This window comes from Salmo salar, chromosome 19 (assembly GCF_965601325.2).
Source record: "Salmo salar chromosome 19, fSalSal1, whole genome shotgun sequence".
NCBI lineage: Eukaryota > Metazoa > Chordata > Actinopteri > Salmoniformes > Salmonidae > Salmo > Salmo salar.
In genome coordinates, this window is record NC_138309.1 from 68,712,267 (window position 1) to 68,736,011 (window position 23,745).

Genomic DNA, 23,745 nt, shown 5'->3' on the forward strand with positions numbered 1-23,745 from the left:
TTTTGGAGAGATTGGAAACCCAAATTGGTCTACACGGACAAGTTCTTGCCTGGTTTATCTTATCCGTCGGAAAGATATCAGTTTGTCTCTGTGGATGGTTTGTCCTCTGACAAATCAACTGTAAATTTCGGTGTTCCTCAAGGTTCCGTTTTAGGACCACTATTGTTTTCACTATATATTTTACCTCTTGGTGATGTCATTTGGAAACATAATGTTAACTTTCACTGCTATGCGGATGACACACAGCTGTACATTTCGATGAAACATGGTGAAGCAGAGCAATAGAAGTGTGTTTTGCGCCTCAAAAAGATATCGGAGTGGAATGTTTTGTGTATTGATTTTCGGAGCAGGGTACCTATCAAGGTTATCTCTGGGGTGTGCATGAAGTAAATTAAGATTATATAATTGAAGACCTAGATTGTGTGGTTGGTGAACATCGACTGACCCATATGGTGGATGGAGTAAAGAAATTCACTTCATCCATACTATCATTCTTTGTAGAAGAGTGTCTCCCATCTCATGTAAAGTTAGGATTCATGAGATACCCTGTAAGAGCTTTCGTGCACATGCCCCTTCAGTGTCATAAATGCATGTGTCAGCAGATGGGAAGAGTATCGTATGCCAGCTGAGGTGAAATGCTGCGAACATGTGCCCGAATTCCTTGAGTGCCCTGTTTTTTTTTTTAATGTTTTTTTTTTTTTCCCCTTTTTCTCCCAAATTTCATGGTATCCAATTGGTAGTTACAGTCTTGTCTCATCGCTGCAAAAGTCAAGAGCCGTGCGTCCGCCAAAACATGACCAAACCAAGCCGTATTGCTTCTTGACACAATGCCCGCTTAATCCAGAAGCCAGCCACACCAATGTATCAGAGGAAACAACGTACACCTGGCGACCCTGTCAACGTACATGTGCCCTGCCCGCCACAGCATTCGCTAGAGCGCAATGGGACAAGGACATCCCTGCCAGCCAAACCCTTCCCTAACCCGGCCATTTGTGTGCCGCCCCATGGGTCTCCCGGTCACGGCCGGATGCAACAGAGCCTGGACTCAAACCAGGATCTCTAGCAGCACAGCTAGCAACTGCGATGCAGTGCCTTAGACCACTGCGCCACTCGGGAGGCCCGGAGTGCCCTGTTATGGTGAAGGAGACAGAGCTGGCAAGAATAAGGGCTGTCCAGACACGCTCCTAACTGGAGGCGGCAAGAAGAGTGGAAGGAGCAAATAGCAGTGAAGAAACAATGGTATCACCAGTGAAGGTTTCTCACCAACTGAGGGATCATGATATATTACATGTTAAAAAGGTGGACTTTGTATCATTTATTGCAATGGATATAATCTGTATAGCACAAGCGGAGAAGTTGACATCATTGTGAGTGTGGCTGAACATTCTTGGGGTCTTCGTAATTTCACAGCTGAGGCCTTGCAAGGAATCCGTTCGAAAGACTGTTCCACCCTCACAGGCCCCTGAGCCCGAGTAGGGATGTATTTTGGATTGGTCTGTGAATGAAGGAGTGGGATGGATTTGTTTGTGGATGTCTATTTTTGTATTTTACATGATGTCATTTTCCCCCCTTTCTTTTTCTCCCTTTCCCCTGCAGAGGCACCAGCAAGAAGACAATGGCAGAATCGGACATGGAGCTGGAATCCTTTGGTGGTGGAAATGAAGAATGAACTTTTGTCCAAAGAAATATAAACATAAGCTGAATTGATGGGGGACAGGAAGCCACTGGTGTTGATAATTCCCCATTGTATTTTCTAGGGGTAGGTTTTGTGGGAATATGTACGCCCGACATGGTGAACCCATTGAAGACATCCAAAGTGGTGGAGAAAGCTTTGGGTAAAGAAAAATAGGTGATAATCACGAGAAGTGGGCTTGTTCTTCTAATGTCTGCTTCCAACTCACACCCTCAAACACCTAGATGCCTGAACGCAGCTCACTCTCCAGATCCAAATCACCTGAATTCTAATCACCAGTTCACACACCTGTTTGTCATTATCACACACTATTTAGTTCAGTTCTTTGCATCCCATCACTGTGAGGTATTGTTTGTTTTGTGACACACGGCTTTCAAAGTGCTGGGTTTCCTGTGATTTACTCCTCCTGAGTATGATAGCTTTTGCCTATTCCCTGCCTGTACTTTAGCCTATTGGATTTCCTGTTATCAACCTATTGCCTGATCTCCAGGACAACGTTACTAGCCTTTTCCCTGCCTGTGCTGTTGCCCTTTTGGACCCCCTGTGTATGACCTTCTGCCTGCCCCTGGATCCAGCTACCTGCCTCCTCCTGTGGTCCTTTGCAATAAACACCAGCTGCGCCCTGTGCTTGAAACCAGCTCTGTCTCCCCTCGTGTTCATTACAGTTCTGATTTTGTTTGTGTCGGAGGAGCAGAAAAAAACTGCTATTGGAACTCACCAAATGTGGAGCTGATGTGTCGTACTTTGAGATACGGAACAAGGCACCTATTAAAGGAATAATTTCTGGAGTTTCGGAAGACATTGATATACTAAAGAAAATTCCTGGAGAGGTTGATGTATGCTGGATGAATCGTGTGAATAATGGAAAGACGGAGAAGAGTTTGTCAGTTGTGCTTTTTTATGTGGAATCCCTCTTGACCCTTGTGCAGCTGGGATATGTGTATTATCCTTTCAGAGCCATTATATCCAGGTATTGGCAGTGAAAGATAAGTAAAATGTTTGGACATGTAGAAAGTGTCTTGAGACGGAAGGAACCGAAATGTGGGATAAAATCACTTTGATGGAGACTGAAGGGCAGGAGAGAATCGCAAAGGAATAAAGTGTTGTAAAGTGGGGTGGAGAACATATGGTGACATCCTTGGAATGCCCAAATAGGGTGAAATAGATGGAGGTGGCCAAAGTCAAGGCAGTTCAGTTTGTCTTCTATGGGGAGGCGGTAAAAAAGGTAGAAGGAGCAGAAGGTCCAATGTTTGTTAGTCAATACCAGTGGAGCCAACAGCAACATGCGCCTAGGCCTGCGTGTCACCAGCAGGATCCAGACATTCTTCATATGAAGAAAGTGGACTTTGTCAGTTGTAGCATTGTCGATAAAAGGAAGTGCATAAGTGGAAAAGAAGTCAAGAAAGATTGACATAATTGTTTCTGCAGCTGAACTCTTTCTGGGATTAAAGGATTTGACATCTGAGGAACTACATGGAGTACTGTCTCGTGCAGTCCCACCCTCTCAGGCCCCGGAACCTGAGCAGGGTATTTTAGTTTTCGAATGACATAAGGCGTGGGAATGTATATATTTTTTTGTCGTTTGTGTGGATGAATGATCATTTTCCTTTCCCCGTATGGAATTTACTTTTCTCTTGTACATTCTTTTGCACCCCCCCGTTCAATTGACGGCGACAAGGCCCTCCCCCGCCCTCTCTTGGGCAAATCTGAACACGGCCATCTTGCTCCTCCCTTCCTATAGGCAGAAACTCAAACAGGATGTACCCGTGCTAAGAACTATTCAACACTGGTCTGACCAATCGGAATCCACGCTTCAAGATTGTTTTGATCATGCAGACTGGGACATGTTCCTGGTAGCCTCAGGGAATAATATTGACGTATACGCTGATTCGGTGAGTGAGTTTATAAGGAAGTGCATAGGAGATGTTGTACCCATTGTGACTATTAAAACCTACCCTAACCAGAAACCGTGAATAGATGACGGCATTCGCGCAAAACTGAAAGCGTGAACACCGCATTTAACCATGGAAAGGTGTCTGGGATTATGGCCGAATACAAACAGTGTAGTTATTCCCTCCGCATGGCAATCAAACAAGCGAAATTTCAGTATAGAGACACGAGCTCAGACTGTATGGCTCAGACACGAGATGTACACTACCGTTCAAAAGTTTGGGGTCACTTAGAAATGTCCTTGATTTTGAAAGAAAAGCACATTTTTGGTCCATTAAAATAACATCAAATTGATCAGAAATACCATGTAGACATTGTTAATGTTGTAAATGACTATCGAAGCTGGAAGTGGCTGATTTTTGTAAATGGAATATCTACATAGGTGTACAGAGGCACATTATCAGCAACCATCACTCCTGTGTTCCAATGGCATGTTGTGTTAGCTAATCCAAGTTTATCATTTTAAAAGGCTAAATGATCATTAGAAAACCCTTTTGCAAATATGTTAGCACAGCAGACAACTGTTTTCCTGATTAAAGAAGCAATACAACTGGCCTTCTTTAGACTAGTTGAGTATCTGGAGCATCAGCATTTGTGGGTTCGATTACAGACTCAAAATGACCAGAAACAAAGAACTTTCTTCTGAAACTCGTCAGTCTATTCTTGTTCTGAGGAATTAAGGCTATTCCATGCGAGAAATTGCCAAGAAACTGAAGATCTCGTACAACGCTGTGTACTACTCCCTTCACAGAACAGCGCAAACTGTCTCTAACCAGAATAGAAGGAGGAGTGGGAGGCCCTGGTGCACAACTGAGCAAGAGGGCAAGTACATTAGAGTGTCTAGTTTGAGAAACAGATGCCTCACAAGTCCTCAACTGGCAGCTTCATTAAATAGTACTCGCAAAACACCACTCTCAACGTCAACAGTGAAGAGGTGACTCCGGGATGCTGGCCTTCTAGGCAGAGTTCCTCTGTCCAGTGTCTGTGTTCTTTTGTCAATCTTAATCTTTTCTTTTATTGGCCAGTCTTTTCCTTTGCAACTCTGCCTAGAAGGCCAGCATCCTGGAGTCACCTCTTCACTGGACTTCACTGAATACCACTTCTGTATTGTGCAAGTCAATGTTACTTCCTGCTTTAGTTTTTGCTTGTAAGCAGGAGAATCAGGAGGACAGAATTATGGTCAGATTTGCCAAATGGAGGGCGACTTGAACTTGATCTAACATCTCTGGAGAGACCTGAAAATAGCTGTGCAGTGACGCTCCCCATACAACCTGACAGAGCTTGAGAGAATCTGCAGAGAAAGCAGAGCCCTGACCTCAACCCCATCGAACTCATTTGGGTTGAATTGGAACGCCGACTGAGAGCCAGGTCTAATCGCCTAACATCCGCGCCCAACTTCACTAATGTTTTTGTGGCTGAATGGAAGCAAGTCCGAGCAGAAATGTTACAACTTCTAGTGGAAAGCCTACCCAGAAGAGCGGAGGCTGTTATAGCAGCAAAGGGGGACCAACTCCATAATAATGCCCATGATTTTGGAATGAGACGTTCGACAAGCAGGTGTCCACATACTTTTGATCATGTAGCATAGCTAAAGGAGTGAGATGAGAGGGTAGTGGATGTCCCACAACCTACAGTGAATGTCGTTCAGGAGAAAGATCCTGACACACTAACTGTGAAGAAGCGCATTGCACTAGTGAAACTAATAAAAAAAATCTAAGAAGCTAGACATCATTGTAAAGGTGTGAAAAATACTTCTGGATCAGCCAAAATGTTACAGGGAATACTGACTGAATGAAGAGGTTCCCCCCTCCACATCCAGTAGGTGCACCATGCACCATTAACGTTGTTTGCGGACCTGAAGAAGAAGAAGAAGAAGAAGAAGAAGAAGGCATTCCTAAAGTTATTCTTCCAGTATCAAAAGTAATTTCTGGACAGAGCATGACTGAGGGGCACAGGGTCTGAGCAAGCGAATCGAGGAATCCGTGAGAAAGGGAGCACACTTGTTTAAAATGGAAAAACGTTGCGGTAGCTATTGATGAAGAATAACATCAAGACAAAGTAGCTGCTTTACAAGCGGGATGCACTGTTGAGCGTTACATCCCGAGGGGATTGTGCTGATTGTACAGAGATTGTGACAGCCAGTTAAATGGCGTCCCTTGACAAGGCAAGAACAAGATGTATGTCAGGAGAAGTGCAGCATTATCATAACGAGACTTATACTTGGAATACGGAGGAGGAATGGAGGGAAAAGAGAGGCAGAGGAGGTGGGAAGAAAATGGTGAGAAAAAAGGAGATGGTTTGTTAAAGAAGAATGGTAGAAAGTGTAAGCAGAGTGCATTGAAGACAGGTGGAGAAATGGAAGTGAATGAGGGCGAAGTATTGGAGTTCATAGGTGTGGTGAAGTTCTCGGAGCCCGAGGCTTGCATCGAGGGTCAGGGTAAAGATGAGTCTTTGACAGTAGAAGTTAATTTTTTGGAAAAAGTGGACCCTTATATAAGTTATCCTCTATGAGCTTTTGTGCCAAATACATTACGTTGTTACAGGTGCCAAGCTTATGGGCATGTGGCAGCAGTGTGTAGGATGGAGGTTCCTAGGTATGAGATGTGTGCAGAAGGGCATGAGACAAAGGAAGGTGTAGCATTGGGGAAAGTAGTGTTATGTGTTAATTGTAGGGGTGCCCATGGGGCTGGGGATCAGAAATGTCCTGTGTGAGAGGCAGGTTGAGGTTTCCCGGGTTAGACTAGTGCAGAAGTTGTCATATGCTGAGGCAGTGAAGAAAGTAGAGGAAGATGGGTCAAGGGGGAGGGATCCTTAGAGGAGTGGTGTGAGTATTCGATCTGTACCAGTACAGAGGGATAAACCAACAAGTGATACATGTTTCAGTAAGATTGGATTTTTGGCATGTATAGCAATGGTTATCAACTGTTCTGCAGGGATGGAACGTAAGTCGCAGAAAATAGAGGTTGAGGTGGCGGCTGCAGAGGTATTTGGGTGTGCGAGACTTGACATCAGAAGAGTTACAGGGTGTGTTAAGTGGTGGTGTTCCTTTCTTTCAGGCTGTTGGCCTGAAGTAGCACTAAATAGAGGAGTATTTTACTTATTTATTTTATTTTATTTCACCTTTATTTAACCAGGTAGGCCAGATGAGAACAAGTTTTACTAGCATTTAAAAGCAGTTGGAGGCCACGGAAAGAGTGTTGTATGGCATTGATGCTCGTCTGGAGGTTTGTTAACACAGTGTCCAAAGAAGGGCCAGAAGTATACAGAATGGTGTCGTCTGAGTAGAGATGGATCAGAGAATCACCAGCAGCAAGAGCGACATCATTGATATATACTGAGAAAAGAGTCGGCCCGAGAATTGAACCCTATGGCACCCCCATAGAGACTACCAGAGGTCTGGACAACAGGCCCTCCGATTTGACACACTGAACTCTGAGAGGTAGTTGGTGACCCAGGCGAGGCAGTCATTTTAGAAAATGTTATTATTATTATTTTTGGTGTAGTGTTAGATGGTTGGGGATTTGTTGTATTTATTTTTTCAAACAAAGTATATGGGAGTTATACTCCAGTCTAGTAGGTGGCAGTAATGCAACATTTATTGGATGCCAACTGCGGTTAAACTTCATCGAAGAAGAAGGTAACCACAAAAGCTGGCTCTCTCTCCACCAGTAAGTGCTGTTACAATGCTTGCATTTCCAATTCATAGTTTTTGCCTATTAATTGATAACTTACGTTTAAAATGTATCGTATGAATCACACCAGTCTGAACATGCAAAAAGAAACACCTTTTTTTTTTTGGTAGCTAGCGTATTGCTGTGGGCCCTGTTCGAAGTTTGGGAGCCAGCTATCTAATGTTAGCGAAGCTATTATACATGCCTCTAAGTTACTTTACCTAGCTAGTTTGTAGAGTTTCTCTGGCTCATATTCGTGTGATTTAAATTATCTCGATTCTAACGTTACCTTGGTCATTAAACCCGTGCAGTTGATTTAATTTGTAAACAATGCACCTTAACAACCATGCCCAAAATGGCAACAGCAGCCATTGCAATCCAAACCTATTAGCTAGCCTACTAAATGTAGCTAGAACAGTGCATATTAGCATTTGAGCAGTGATGTAACGTACTACTTAAGTCGTTTTTGAGTGTATCTGTACTTCACTTTACTATGTATATGTTTGTTTTCTTTAGGAATGTAGTCATGTAGTTTTTACTCCATACGTTTTCCTTGACACCCAAAAGTACTCGTTACAGTTTGAATGCTAAGCAGGACAGGAAAGTGGTCCAATACACGCACTTATCAACAGGACATCCCTTGTGATCCATACTGGCTTTGATCTGGCGAACTCACTGAACACACACAATTCGTTTCTAAATTATGTTGGAGTGTGCCTCTGGAGATCCGTGAAAAAACAAAATGGTGCCGTCTGGTTAGTTTATAAGGAATTTTAAATTATTTATACTTCTACTTTTGATACTTAAGTATATTTTAACCCAAAAACGTTTACTTTTACTCAAGTAGAATTTTACTGGGTGACTTTTACTTGAGTCGTTTCTATTAAGGTATCTTTACTTTTACTTAAGTATGACAATTGGGTACTTTTTCCACCACTGCATTTGAATGGGAGTTTTGACAATTAGCCTTTTTAATAATAGATGACAAGATAAACAGGTCATGATGTTTTAAGAGAATGCAGCCTTGTTGCAGATTAGCCTTGCTCTTGGATGCAAACAATATTTATTCATATCAAATGAACTCTCTTTTGCACACAGGTCTACACTAATGTTGACTGGCTACAAGAATGCTTTCCAGAGAATTCTGTCATTGACCTGCAGAAGGAGCTACCACGAAAGCATCTCTCAAACACTCGCTTGTTCCCCTTTCTCTTCTCACTCCAAATTGTCTGCCCTTCGCTCATCCTTTTTTTATGACCCCTCTCATTGTACTATTAGGTCTCGTCAGCTTTCTACCCATCTCCATCTCTGTCATTGCTACTCTTTTTCGTGCTCCCTTTCCCACTCATCTCGTCCAACAGGTCCAATGGATTTAAAGGAGGTTCTCAAGGTTCTGGAGCAGCTTGCCCCTCTATCACTGGCAGAGTCCTGGGATAACGTTGGCATATTAGTTGAGCCCATTAAATGTCGGCCTATCAAAACCATCCTGTTAACCAATGACCTGACCGACTCTGTCATGTCGGAAGCAGAGGCCATGAACTGCGATCTCATCATTTCTTACCACCCCCCGTTGTTTCATCCAATCAAGTGCTTGGTTTCAAAGGACTGGAAGCAGCGATTGGCTATCCGGGCGATTACGGCTGGAATAGCAGTGTTTTCTCCTCACACCTCTTGGGACAGCGTCAAAGGAGGTGTGAATGACTGGCTGGTTGGAGGAGTTGGTAAGAGACTGTTGTCAGTGTTTCCCCTAGCTTTATAATAAGAAAAGTGGACTGCTGTAGCTCTGTGCGCTATGAAAGTGACACAGAATTTTCCAAGAACTCGTTTTTGAACTTTTGTATGCTTTTTGAATGGTCTTCAATGGGCAAAAATGTAGCGCAATGGTCTTCAGCACAAAATCCCCAAAAAGGCATCTGGCAGATATCTTAAATGAATGTGTTTTCACAAATTGTATTATAATTGTTAAGCCCAATCCAAAGATTAGGGTAGGATGATGTCACTTTCACAGTTTATTGAAGATGCGTATAGAGTGTCATATCTGTTCTACTCAAATTATCTGAATGTTCTGGAGTGTTCTCCCCACCTGAATAACTTCATGATGTTTGAAAAGCACTGCGGAGTAACAAGTACTGTTTCTGTTGTCTTCTTCAGGGAGTGGCAAAGTTTCAGTGTTGAGTCAAGCCTTCAGCAGCGCCCCCCAGAGCCACAAACTGGAGTTTACAGTCAGGAGTCAGGAGGAGCTCAACACCATCATGGCAGAACTGAAGGGGACGAATAGCGGTGTCAGTTTACAGCACACAGCTGTCAGGTACTGGATACTCTGTCAGTTTGTTTGTGTGTGCGTGCTTAAATTTGTATACACCTCTTCACTGTTGTTTACACTGTTACTGTACATGTCTCCTATCTGGCTCTAGCTCTGAAACTGATGGCTTCTTCATTAGTCTGATCTGTCCAGACTCAGGGCTGACCCCCAGTGTTCAAACTCTGTTACAACACGCCACTCCCAGCCAGTCTCTCAGTATCCTTCAAGTAAAAAAGGTATAGTACTGCTGCTAGCCTGGTCCCAGATCTGTTTGTGCTGTATAGCCATCTCCTATGGTCATTGTCATGGGAAATACGACCATAGCAGTTGGCAAAACAGCACAAACAAATCTGGGGCCATATGTATCCAGCGTATTACACCCTGAACACGCAAAGTAGACAGTTTGGTCTGAGTGTTGATTTTTAAGATCATTTTTGCCTTTTAGAGCACAATGGCTGCGTTTACACGGGCAGCCCAATTCTGATATTTTTTTCACTAATTGGTATTTTGACCAGTCAGATCAATTCTGAAAAATATCTGATGTGAAAGGATCTGATGTGATTGGTCAGAGAACCAATTAGTGGAAAAAGATATCAGAATTGGGCTACCTGTGTAAATGCAAGATAAGATTACATGGAAAGGGGGAAGCAGACTGTATATCAGCACGCATGACAGGGATTAACATTTAAACAATTTTTTTTTTTTTAGGTTGCCCAAAGATTATGACCACTTGCACGAAAATGTAAATTAGATATTTACACGCAGTAGTGCCATATATTGACAGCTGTTCATCTACACACGGGAGAAATCAGAAAGATCAGTACTGGAATTCTTTATATTTTGGTTGTTATCAGTAAAACATTTCTCAGAGCTGGCTCAACTCGCCCGACTGCCATAAATTGTCTGTTTTAGGCTACTAGAGGTCTTTGGTTGTTTTAACTTATTTTATCACCTGCCCAATGGCGCAACCTCAGAGCAGGCCCCAGGCAATAGGACAACCCTTAATGTTAATCCCTGCTTGATAAATATCCCCTGGGATCATATTCCTGCTATCCTGAATCAATAGGCGTAGCTTGCCACAGAGTGAATAGGACTGGACTTCAATGAATTTTACTAAATGTTTTCACTCTTTTTACATGTGACATCTTATTCATTAGTGCACACTGTAGTAAAACAAAAAGTTCAGGCAGTCCCTCCCTGTTTCTGTTTTATTCCTCTTGGTGCCTAGTGAACACGACCCTGGCTGTTTCTCACCCTGTAGCGTCCTCTCCCAGGCTACGGCCAAGGGCGACTCAGCGTTTTGGACGAGCCCGTAACTGTGGCGGCGGCCGTCCAGCAAATGAAATCGCACCTGGGTTTGAATCACCTTCGACTGGCCCTCGGAGCCCAGCAAACTTTAGGTGAGTGAGAAGGCTAAACAAACATCTATGTCTTCCTTTTTGTTACCGGATTACTAACTTGGATGCGTCCCAAATGGCACACTATTCCCTATATAGTGCCCTGGTCAAAAGTAGCTATAAAGTAGTGACAGGAGGATACCAGTATTGCGATACATGTTTTTCTTTAGGAAAACAGCCCTAATGTTAGAAATGAACTTCATTATGTTGTCATCCAGAGTCACATTTATTTATTTTTTGATATAGCATGCAATATTTTACATACAGCAGGTTTTTAAAGGACCAAAGTGTTTGCTCTTCTTTGTGTTTTCATTTTTGCCATGGAAAAAATATTGCGATATTGGTATCGTCCCGGCCTTACTATAAAGAGAATAGTGTGCCGTTTGGGAAACACACCATGTCTTTTAAATATACTGAACAAAGATTTTACTGAATTACAGTTCATAGAAGGAAATCAGCCAATTGAAATAAATAAATTAGTCCCTAATCTATGGATTTCTTCATGACTGGGCAGGAGGGCATAGGCCCATCCACTTGGCAGCCAGGCCAACCCACTGGGGAGCCAGGCCTAGCCAATCAGAATGAGTTTTTCCCCCACAAAAGGGCTTTATTACAGGTTGGGCGGTTGTTAGGCCAGTTGGACGTACTGACAAATTCTCTAAAACAACGTTGAAGGCGGCTTATGGTAGAGAAATTAACATTCAATTATCTGGCATCAGCTCTCTTGGACATTACTGCAGTCAGCATGCCAATTCCACACTCCTTCAAAACTTGAGACATTTGTGACATTGTTGTGTGATAAAAGTGCATATTTTAGTGGCCTTTTATTGTCCCCAGCACAAGGTGCACCTGTGTAATGATCATGCTGTTTAATCAGTTTCTTGATATGCCACACCTGTCAGGTGGGTGGATTATCTTGGCAAAGGAGAAATGCTCACTAACAACAATGTAAACAAAATTGTGCTCAACATTTGAGGGAAATAGGCTTTTTGTGCACATGGACATTTTCTGGGATCTTTTATTTCGGCTCATGAAACATGGGACCAACACTTCACATGTTGGGTTTATATTTTTGTTTAGTGTATATATTCGCTGCAATAAGTGTATTATGTTGACAGCTAGTGAGGGGCTGAGAGGATAACGTAATTTTATGTGATTGTTCCTTTTAGAGTCCATTGTAAGCACTGTGGCAGTGTGTGCTGGGTCCGGAGGCTCAGTATTGAATGGAGTGAAAGCAGACCTCTACATCACAGGTACATTCACTATAAACGCCAGCTGCTAGAATCAAAACAAATTCTGTCAAGAATACTGAACAATTTCTTTTGCATATACAGTGCCTTCGGGAAGTATTCAGACCCCTTGACTTTTTCCAAATTTTGTTACGTTAGCCTTATTTTAAAATATATTTTTAAAGCTCCTCAGCAATCTACACACACCACCACATAATGACAAAGCAAAAACAGGATTTTAGAATTTTTTGGAAAAGTATTAAAAATAAAACGGATACCTTATTTACATAAGTATTCAGACACTTTGCTATGAGACTCGAAATTGAGCTCAGGTGCATCCTGTTTCCATTGATCATTCTTGAGATGTTTCTACAACTTGATTGGAGTCGACCTGTGGTAAATTCAATTGATTGGACAGGATTTGGAAAGGCACACACCTGTCTAGAGTACCAGTCAAAAGTTTGGACACACCTACTCATTCAAGGGTTTACTTTATTTTTACATTGTAGAATAATAGTGAATACATAAACTATGAAATGGCACATATGTAATCATGTAGTAACCAAAAAAGTGTTAAACAAATCAAAATATATTTGAGATTCTTCAAAATAGCCACCCTCTGCCTTGATGACAGCTTTGCACACTCTTGGCATTCTCAACCAGCTTCACTTAGAATGCTTTTCCAACAGCCTTGGAGTTCCCACATATGCTGAGCACTTGTTGGCTGCTTTTCCTTCACCCTGCTGTCCAAACCATCTCAATTGGGTTGAGGTTGGGTGATTGTGGAGGCCAGGTCATCTGATGCAGCACTCCATCACTTTCCTTCTTGGTCAAATAGCCCTTACACAGCCTGGAGGTATGATGGGTCATTGTCCTGTTGAAAAACAAATTATAGTCCCACTAATCGCAAACCAGATGGGATGGTGTATCGCTGCAGAATGCTGTGGTAGCCATGCTGGTTAAGTGTGCCTTGAATCCTAAATAAATCAGTGTCACCAGCAAAGTACCCCCACACCATAACACCTCCATGCTTTTGGACCGAGACTTGCGATCCAGTACCGCTTGCCGTGTAGTAGCAGAGAGACAGCATGGTGGCTAGAGTCTGACAATTTTTAGGGCCTTCGTATGACACAGCCTGGTATAGAGGTCCTGGATGGCAGGAAGCTTGCACTCAGTGATGTACACATGCAGAGTTCATCCGTTCATCTACTCTGCGTATCACAAAGACAGTGGTTGGAACCAAAAATCTCAAATTTGGACTCAGACCAAAGGACAGATTTTCACCGGTCTAATGTCCATTGCTCGTGTTTCTTGGCCCAAGCAAGTCTCTTATTATTGGAGTCCTTTAGTAGTAGTTTCTTTGCAGCAATTCAACCATGAAGGCCTGATTCACGCAGTCTCCTCTGAACAGTTGATGTTGAGATGTCTGTTACTTGAACTCTGAAGCATTTATTTGGGTTGCAATTTGAGGCTGGCAACTACTGAACTTATCCTCTGCAGCAGAGGTAAATCTGGGTCTTCCTTTCCTGTGGATGTCCTCATGAGAGCCAGTTTCATCATAGCGCTTGACGGTTTTTGTGACTGCACTTGAAGAAACTTTAAGTTCTTGAAATTTTCCGCATTGACTGACCTTCATGTCTTAAAGTAATGGACTGTCGTTTCTCTTTGCTTATTTGAGCTGTTCTTGCCATAATATGGACTTGGTCTTTTACCAAATAGGGCTATCTTCTGTTTTCCACCCCTACCTTGTCACAACAACTGATTGGCTCAAACGCATTAAGAAGGAAAGAAATTCCACAAATTAATGAACAAGGCACACCTGTTAATTGAAATGCATTCCACGTGACCACCTCATGAAGCTGGTTGAGAGAATGCCAAGAGTGTGCAAAGCTGTCAACTTTGAAGAATCTCAAATATAAAATATATTTTGATTTGTTTAACACTTTTTTGGTTACTACATGATTCCATATGTGTTATTTCATTGTTTGTCTTCACTATTATTCTACAATGTAGAAAATAGTAAAAATTAAGAAAAACCCTTGATTGACACTTTATATAAGGTCCCACAGTTGACAGTGCATGTCAGCAAAAACCAAGCCATGAGGTGGAATTAATTTTCCGTAGAGCTCCAAGACAGGATTGTCGAGGCACAGATCTGGGGAAGGGTTCCCCAAAATGCCGGCAACATTGAAGGTCCCCAAAAACACTGTGGCTGCCATCATTCTTAAATGGAAGAAATTTGGAACCACCAAGACTCCTCCTAGAGCTAGCCGCTCGGCCAAACTGAGCAATCGGGAGAGAAGGGCCTCGGTCAGGGAGGTGACCAAGAACCCAATGGTCACTGACAGAGCTCCAGAGTTCCTCTGTGGAGAAGGGAGAACCTTCCAGAAGGGCAACCATCTCTGCAGCACCACCAATCAGGCCTTTATGGTAGAGTGGCCAGACGGAAGCCACCCCTCAGTAAAAGGCACATGACAGCCCACTTGGAGTTTTTCAAAAGGCACATAAAGGACTCTCAGACCATGAGAAACAAGATGTTATGGTCTGATGAAACCAAGATTGAACTATTTGGCCTGAATGCCAAGTGTCACTTCTGGAGAGAACCTGGCACCGTCCCTACTGTGAAGCATGGTGGTGGCAGAATCATGCATGTCTCAAGGCTTAAAAAGCTTTTAACCGGTCTCCTCCCCTTCATCTACACTGATTTGAAGTGGATTTAACAGGTGACATCAAAAAGGATCATAGCTTTCACCTGGTCAGTCTGTCATGGAATGATCAGTTTTGTATACTCAGTGTACATGCATGCATGCCTACACACACACACACTTTTACTTGACTTTACTTGATTCATGTTTAAATGTCCAGACATTGACCTCATTTCTCCCCCAGGTGAGATGTCCCATCACGAGGTCCTGGACTCCGTTGCTGCGGGTGCCAGCGTGATCCTCAGTGACCATAGCAACAGCGAGCGGGGTTTCCTGGCCGTGTTCAAGAAGAGGCTGGCAGGGCATCTGTCCAACTCCGTTACCGTGGCGCTGTCACGGGCTGACAAGGACCCCCTGGAGGTGGTCTGAGATGCTTACAGTTTTCCTCAACTGGCGGCCCACAGGCCGAATCTATTCCGCAGGTGTTTTTCTGAGCAAATAATTAATAAATTCATATTTGGACATAAGGCTGTAAAAACACCAGGAAATCAACTCGAAGTGATTTTAATTTTGGAAATCTGTTCCCAGTATTCCCACACATAATAGAGATGTGATCGTATACTAAATGTAAGCAAGGTTTGAAATGATTGTTTAAGTCAAATATGTTTGGGCTCCTTCCTGTCTATTTGCAATTATGTTCCAACCATCCTCTCAAGGAAAAAAATAGGACTGTTTGTATCTAGTTGATGATCTGTGTTAAAGGATTTAATAAATAATGCATACAACTGAATAAGGTAATTCTTTGGGTGATATTCAAAGTATGCATCTACATCAGTGGTCACCACAGCATTCCTAGTCAATTACCAAACATTAATGTGTGTATATATATAAGAAATAAATCCTTGCATTCCTATTTTTTTTAATTCCTTTTGCACTGTTGGTGGTAGGTGCACTTGATTCAGAAGTCCTAGCGCCCGGAAAGGTAGTGTTCCCATTTTGAACTACTTCATGTGTCTGAAGGTAGATCTCCACCTACCCGGCAGGCCCAGAGAGCAAATCAAGTGCACCTATCACTGTCTGCAGTTTCCTCACCATAGACTGGAAAAATCAGCCTCTAACGCACAGAAAAGTTGATACTGAGATTTCAAAACTTTTATAACCATGACTAGAGAGAAACAGCAGCTCTGCTGTATTCATTGAATGTTTAAGTTGTTATTCAGCACTGTCAACACTTCATAAGCCATAAAATGCGCATTCCCCCTACTTCCACATGCTGCAATGAATGAGTATAACAAAGTGTTCCGATAAGATTGCATTATTATTAGCGTCTTGTCTTTTAATAGAGGAATATTTCACATTCTCTGGTCATAGGAGTAAAAACATGAATTGGTGTATGAGGCAGGAATAATGCAGTGCGACTTGAGTTACACCATCAGCTGGAAGACTGCCCTTTTTTCTCAGTAGAGGGAAGGAGGGCAGAGGGACGGTGAGCCGGGTGAGAGGCAACCTCACCGCTGCTCCCCTCAGACTGACCACTTCAAATGACTGACAGTATCACCAGCAAAGCAGCATCACACCTCCATGCTTCACAGTGGTAAACACACATGCAGAGATCATCCGTTCACCTATTCTGCAAAGACATGGCGGTTGGAACCAAAAATCTAAAATTTAGACTAATCAGACCAAAGGACAGATTTCCACCGGTCTAATGTCCATTGCTCGTGTTTCTTGGCCCATGCAAGTCTCTTATTATTGGAGTCCTTTAGTAGTAGTTTCTTTGCAGCAATTCAACCATGAAGGCCTGATTCCCGCAGTCTCCTCTGACCAGTTAGTTGATGTTGAGATGTGTCTGTTACTTGAACTCTGAAGCGCAGTTAATAAGTCTAATGAACTTATTCTCTGCAGCAGAGGTAACTCTGGGTCTTCCTTTCCTGTGGCGCTCCTCATGAGAGCCAGTTTCATAGCACTTGATGATTTTTGCTACTGCACTTGGAAGAAACTTTAAAAGTTCCTAATGTTCCGCATTGACTGACCATGTCATGATGGACTGTCGCTTCTCTTCTTTTATTTCAGCTGTTCTTGCCATAATATGGACTTGGTCTTTTACCAAATAGGGGTGGTATACAGAAGATAAGATAGGGCTATCACAACAACTGAAACACATTGAGGAAAGAAATTCCACAACTTAACTTTTAACAAGGCACACCTGTTAATTGAAATGCATTCCAGGTGACTCCCTCATCAAATCAAATTGTATTTGTCACATGCGCCGAATACAACAGGTGTAGACAGTGAAATGCTTACTTACAAGCCCTTAACCAACAATGCAGTTAAGAAAATACCCCCCAAAAATATAAAGATAAGAGATAACAATAAATAATTAAAGAGCAGCAGTAAATACCAATAGTGGGGCTATATACAGGGGGTGCCAGTACAGAGTCAATGTGCGGGGGCAAGGGTGTCGAGGGATTTGAAGTAATATGAACATGTGGGTAGAGTTATTAAAGTGACTACACATAGATAATAACAGAGAATAGCAGCAGCGTTCCAGAGGGAGGGGGGGCAATGCAAATAGTTGGGTAGCCATTTGATTAGCTGTTCAGTTGTCTTATGGTTTGGGGGTAGAAGCTGTTTAGGAGCCTCTCCGGTACCGCTTGCTGTGCAGTAGCAAAGATAAGTCTATGACTAGGGTGGATGGAGTCTGACTATTTTTAGGGCCTTCCTCTGACACCGCCTGGTATACAGGTCCTGGATGGCAGGAAGCTTGGCCCCGGTGATGTACTGGGCCGTACGCACTACCCTCTGTAGTGCCTTGCGGTCGGAGGCCGAGCAGTTGCCATACCAGACAGTGATGCAACCCGTCAGGATGGTCTGTAAAAGCTTTTGAGGATCTGAGGACCCATGCAAAATATCCTGAGGGGGAATAGGTTTTGTTGTGCCCTCTTCAGAACTGTTTTGGTGTGCTTGGACCAGGTTGGAAAGGGCAGTGTGGAAATTGCATCATCAGTAGATCTGTTGGTGCGTTATGCAAATTGGAGTGGGTTTCTGGGATAATGGTGTTGTGAGCCATGACCAGCCTTTCAAAGCATTTCATGGCTACAGACGTGAGAGTGCTACGGGTCAGTAGTCATTTAGGCAGGTTACCTTAGTGTTCTTGGGCACAGGGACTATGGTGGTCTGCTTGAAACATGTTGGTATTACAGACTCAGACAGGGAGAGGTTGAAAATGTCAGTGAAGACACTTGCCAGTTGGTCAGCACATGCTCGGTGTACACGTCCTGGTAATCCGTCTGGCCCTGCGGCCTTATGAATGTTGACCTGTTTAAAGGTCTTACTCACATCGGCTGCGGTGAGCGTGATCACACAGTCGTCCGTAACAGCTGATGCTCTCATGCATGTTTCAGTGTTACTTGCTTCGAAGCGAGCATAGAAGTTATTTAGCTCATCTAGTAGGCTCATGTCCCTGGGCAGCTCTCGGCTGTGCTTCCCTTTGCAGTCTGTAATAGTTTGCAAGCCCTGCCACATCCGACGCGTGTCGGAGCCGGTGTAGTACGATTCGATCTTAGTCCTGTGTTGACGCTTTGCCTGTTTGATGGTTCATCGGAGGGCATAGCTGGATTTCTTATAAGCTTCCGGGTTAGAGTCCCGCTCCTTGAAAGTGGCAGCTCTACCCTTTAGCTCAGTGCGAATGTTGCCTGTAATCCATGGCTTCTGGTTGGGGTGTGTACGTACAGTCTACATTCTACACCTACATTCTGTCCAGTTTCTCAGACTTCTTGTTTGTTTGGGCAGTACAATTAATCACCTGCGCAATAAACTCTACAATATCCACCTTCTTTACAATCAATGTATCAGTATCCCTCAAATGTTAGGCGACAATCTGAACCGGTTGCGGGTCATCCACTGCCATAGCTTCCTCAGCTCCACTTGCTCCTTCAACTATTTTCCACACCTCTCTGTAGGAGACCTGTTGTACATCTCAGATCCTTGCAACTTCAAACTCCTTTACCCTAGCAGGGCACTCCAGGAACTCTGCAATGCGATTTCCACCACAATTGCTACACTGTACATTATCAGATTCTTCAACTACATCTTGATTCTGTTGACACACACTTGAGACATGGCCATACTTAGACATTTCTGCACTTTAACGGTTAATTTACGAAGGCTCTTACAGCGTATCCCATCTTTACATGTGTAGGCAGATACTCTTCATCAAACATCAGTAAAACGAATTGACTTTCTTCCTTCTTTCCATCCACTACATAGCGCAGGCATTGTGCTCCCACCACTCCTGGAATCTTCTTCTTAAGACATGAAGTCTCAATGTCCAGTGATACTCCTGAAATCACACCTTTAATTGGTGCCCTGCTCCAAAAATCAAAGCTCTCCACTTCAGTTGTCGCCAACTTGCTAAATGAACTAGTGTAGCCCACAGCCAAATGGCATAGCTAGATCAGGACCTAACATAAGGACAACTCTGAGTATGCTATTCTGTTCTTCTGAAATAGACTACATTTTCTTCATATCGTGTTTCTTTCGACCGGTCTAAAATAAATTGATTTATTGTTAAGTGTAGGCTATATTTCATTGATTTATTCGACTTTTTAAAATGTAGATATTCCAAAGGTCTGCATCCGTGGCTTGTGTGAAAGCCAGGAGATGATAAATGTGTTTATGTTAATTAACAGACAATTATCTTGAGATTGACAGTTATTTGCTTGACCATCACCGGCTGATGAAATTTAGTGACCGCCACAGCCCTACTTTTGACCCACCGGCTGTCCTTACGTTACAGTAAGGACAGGAAGTGAATACGTTACGGTATTCATTTCCCAATGCAAAACTCATAGAAAAATGAATGAAAAGAATGTCAATGATGGCATAATGGGTGGATTGGATGCCATTTTGAGTGTACCCATGCCAGAAAGTAAAAACAGGAAGTGTACCCTTCAATCTGTACTGTGATTTGTCTAGTCAACTGAACTGACATTACAAAAAATGTATACCATGGCATTGTTGAATGCTCGTTTCTCTTCTTTTTTTTTTTCATTAACCCCTCCACCACCCCCCCTCTTCGGAGGACAAATATCTTCATTTTTGTACAGGTTTTTTGCCACAAATACATATACATTTGACATACATGGTACTTTTATATAAAGCAGTCACATAACAATAATACATTACCAAACATAAACTCTTTAATCCCAACCCTCAGCCACTCTCAGCCCATCCCACCTATCACCATAGACCACCCTCGTTTGGTTTCCATGTGCCATATATTTTTAAATTGTATTGTTTTACAAAATGTGAACCTTTCTAGTCGTATGTTATCCCCAGATTGTGAGCTAAAGATGAAAACCTTTCCTACGAGTATTATATTATTTATTGACTGACTATGGCTTTCCAAATCGACCAACACTGCTATTTGCAAGGTCATTTTAAGTGCATGTGATTTTTTAACCATTCCTGAATCTGTGACCAGAAACAAGCTACATAGGGGCAATACCAGAATGCATGTTTTATTGATTCTGTCTCTTCGCAGCAAAATCTGGAGAGCTGAGATTGTTGTATGCCCCATATATATAGCATTCTGTTGGTGGCAAGAATTGTATATAATAATTTAAATTGAAAAACTAAGTGTTGAATCAAGTGTAGTTTTTTGTACCAGTTCATACACCATGGAATTGGTACATTGAAAATCTCCTCCCATTTATTTTGCAACCTCTATGGTGCAGCTGTCAACATTTTTGTCCTCAGATGAAACTGGCATATTTTTCTATTCATGCCAGTTCCTTTCAACCAATTTCTATCTTTAATATTTGTCAGGCAAACAAGTTCCCTACCTTCTCCCTTTTCCACTTGCCTCCTCCATTTTTGTGGTAGTGCTGCAATCAGTTGGTGGTAAATTTGGATTGAGCAGATATTCCCATATATTTTCAATAACAGAATATGTGACATAACTCCTCCATTTCTATACATAATATCATTAATAAATATAATACAATAAAATTAAAATAAATCCATAAAGAATGTTTTGTTATTAATCAGTATATTTGTGTTTAACCATAACATTTGTTGTAATACTTGTTCTATCTTTTCTGGAGGATAAAACTGAAATTGTAACCAGCTTTATATGGCTTGTTTAAGAAAGGGCGATACTTTAAACAAAATCTAATTTTCAATTAGTCGGATATGAGAAGTTGTAATCGGTATGAAGGCAAAAAGGCAATTTAACAAACAATGAGCCTTTCTTAATAATCTACTGGAGAACCATTTAAGTATAATTTATCTATGAGTGAAGCTTTCAGTGAGACGTTTAAAGATTTAATATTGAATAATTTTAGCCCCTCAAACTCATATTCAATTTATAAATAGGCACGTTTAATGTTGTATGGCTTATCATTCTAAATAAAGTGAAATATTTTTTGCTCATATGATTTCCAAAAGAGTCATCTGGAGTAAGCAGTGCCATTAGTAAGTAAGTAAACTGTGATTTTTCCATAAATAGACAAGTATTTACATCTCCATGGTTGCAGAACCTTATCTATTTTTGCTAACTTTATTGAAATTGTGGTTAGTTCATTTATATTTTTTGAGATGTGAATACCAAGTATGTCTACTTCACCATCCACCCATTTTATTGGTAAACTACAAGGTAGTGTAAAAATTTTTTAACGATCCAATACGTAATATGGTACACTTGTCATAATTAGGTTTTAATCCAGAGGCTAGAGAAGTGATCAAGATCTTCAATGAGACTTCAATGAGACAGGAATCCAGATTGCAGACTTAAATTGTCATCCAATAGGCTTTGATTAAATGTCCAATATCCCCATCCACGTGGATATTCTGTAAGAGTTATATGGAGGCCAATTAGATGGTGGTCCGATCGCATTCGGTTATCTATTTATACTTTTTTTAACTTTTGATGCCAGCAAGGAGGAGACTGAAGGGCATTCTTGAGCATGCATTGTTTCCCTCTAACACACGCTATATCAGCACGGTAGAATTCAATGGCTATAGTTAATTCTTACATGTTCTATGTTAAAGCTGCATTTGAAAGCGAAAGTCTAATTAAAAACATTATTCGTACTGTTGAATTCGATTTTCATAATAGCAAACTAGGATTGATGGTTTGGTTACCAAGGCAACTAGGGTATATATCTAGTAAACTTGTTATCTACTTCAGTGGATGTTGAACATAGAAATAAAATGAATAGAAAGGGTGTCTCCAGTCAAGTAATGATGTCATAATGGGTGGACTGACCAGTGGCGACCCATCGTTCAGAGCCCTAAAAATGTGGGGCTCAAAAGAGATTTATTTGGGTGGGCTTGACTGTTTTGCATGTTATTTTGGCATTAATACGTGTCACATATCAGTTTGCAAACAATGTAAAAAAAATATATATCATTGAGTTAATAAAGCCGCATACAAACATGGTCTCTTTTTGTTTTCTTGTTTAAGGCAGCTACAAAATGCAGGTGTTTCAGCCTAGCTCAGGGCTTTCTGTGGGGGTGGGGCAAGCAAGCAGAAAATACAGAGCGTTGCGCCGTGATGGGCTCAGTGTTCTGTCACTCATGGGGACACTACGTCACCGCCAAGTCTAACGGTAGAGCTAGAAAATTCAAGCCCCTTGGGTGCTGCCCATAGAGTTACATTAGAAGTGCCCATCCAAAAAGGCTCAAGGTCATTGGCGACAGATAAAATTACATCAAATCACATTATATCTACAGTAGCTTTGATTGGACTTTCAAAATCTTAGCAGTCATGAATCAAGTCGACAATCTACTGGCAAATCCTTATCATATTTAGAAATGTTTTTGATAAAATGTATCTGTGCTCATTAGCCATTGGACAAACATTACACAACAAGTTGGAAATCGCAAATTCAACAATGAGTGCTTTGGAAGGAATCAGTGGCTAACTGCAAGCATTGCAAAGCAATCATTAGCCTGCTATTCAGTGGAGTGGCTGTGTGGTCCCAAATCTGGGATTAAGGGGCTCTTTTCCAAGTTTAAAATTATTTACAATTACAATTACGTCATTTAGCAGACGCTCTTATTCAGAGCGACTTACAGTAGTGAATGCATACATTTCATTTCATGCATTTATTTTTTTTGTACTGGCCCCCCGTGGGAATCAAACCCACAACCCTGGCGTTGCACACACCAATCTGGCGTTGTAAACACCATGCTCTACCAACTGAGCCACAGGGAAGACCAAAAAATACTCTTCTTGGCCATGCTGTCAATGAAGCATGATTTGTGCCGCGCTCAAAACAACTTAACTCGGAACTGCAAAATCTGATTTTAGTGAGTTCAAGACAACTGGGAACTCTGAAAAAAAGAGCTACGACTTGGAAAATAAGTCTGATGAAAGTTCAAAACTCTGGCCTCTTTCTAGAGCTACGACTTGAAGATCACTAACGTCATCCCGATTCAAACTTTTTTTCCACCCACCAGAGTTCCCAGTTGTCTTGAAAGCACCATAAATCCAGAGAGTGACAGACTTTGATGACAATTTTCCCACGAAGGACCGCTTCCCCACCTTCCTGTTCAAGTGAGCACAGCACAACAAGGTGAGTCCAAAAATGTCTTGTATGCTGCTGCATAAATGATTTAATATGCCAGGGAGATATGTATAGTGTATCTAAGAAAGTAATATGTGTATGTTGTGTAGAAAGCTGTTAGTAGCCCATTTCCTCACCCTAATAATTTCGCCTACTGTTCTGACTTGGTGGTGCACATGTAGCCTTTAACCTGTTTTTGAAAAATGTAATCATTGAATATTGTAAGAGCTTTCATTGTCTGCTTATATGCCCCCAGTATTTATCCTACGATTCTGAATTGGTGTA

At 42.0% G+C, this 23,745-nt stretch overlaps 1 protein-coding gene across 1 annotated transcript; it reads left to right on the forward strand.

Moving 5' to 3' along the window:
• Positions 1-7,254: 7,254 nt before the first annotated feature.
• Positions 7,255-15,675, forward strand: nif3l1 (NIF3 NGG1 interacting factor 3-like 1 (S. cerevisiae)). The gene is given in 3 exon segments (NM_001146480.2): positions 7,255-7,311; positions 8,413-8,879; positions 15,345-15,675. Coding segments are annotated over 2 exon segments (603 nt in total). The 5' UTR covers positions 7,255-7,311; positions 8,413-8,422; the 3' UTR covers positions 15,491-15,675.
• Positions 15,676-23,745: the final 8,070 nt, after the last annotated feature.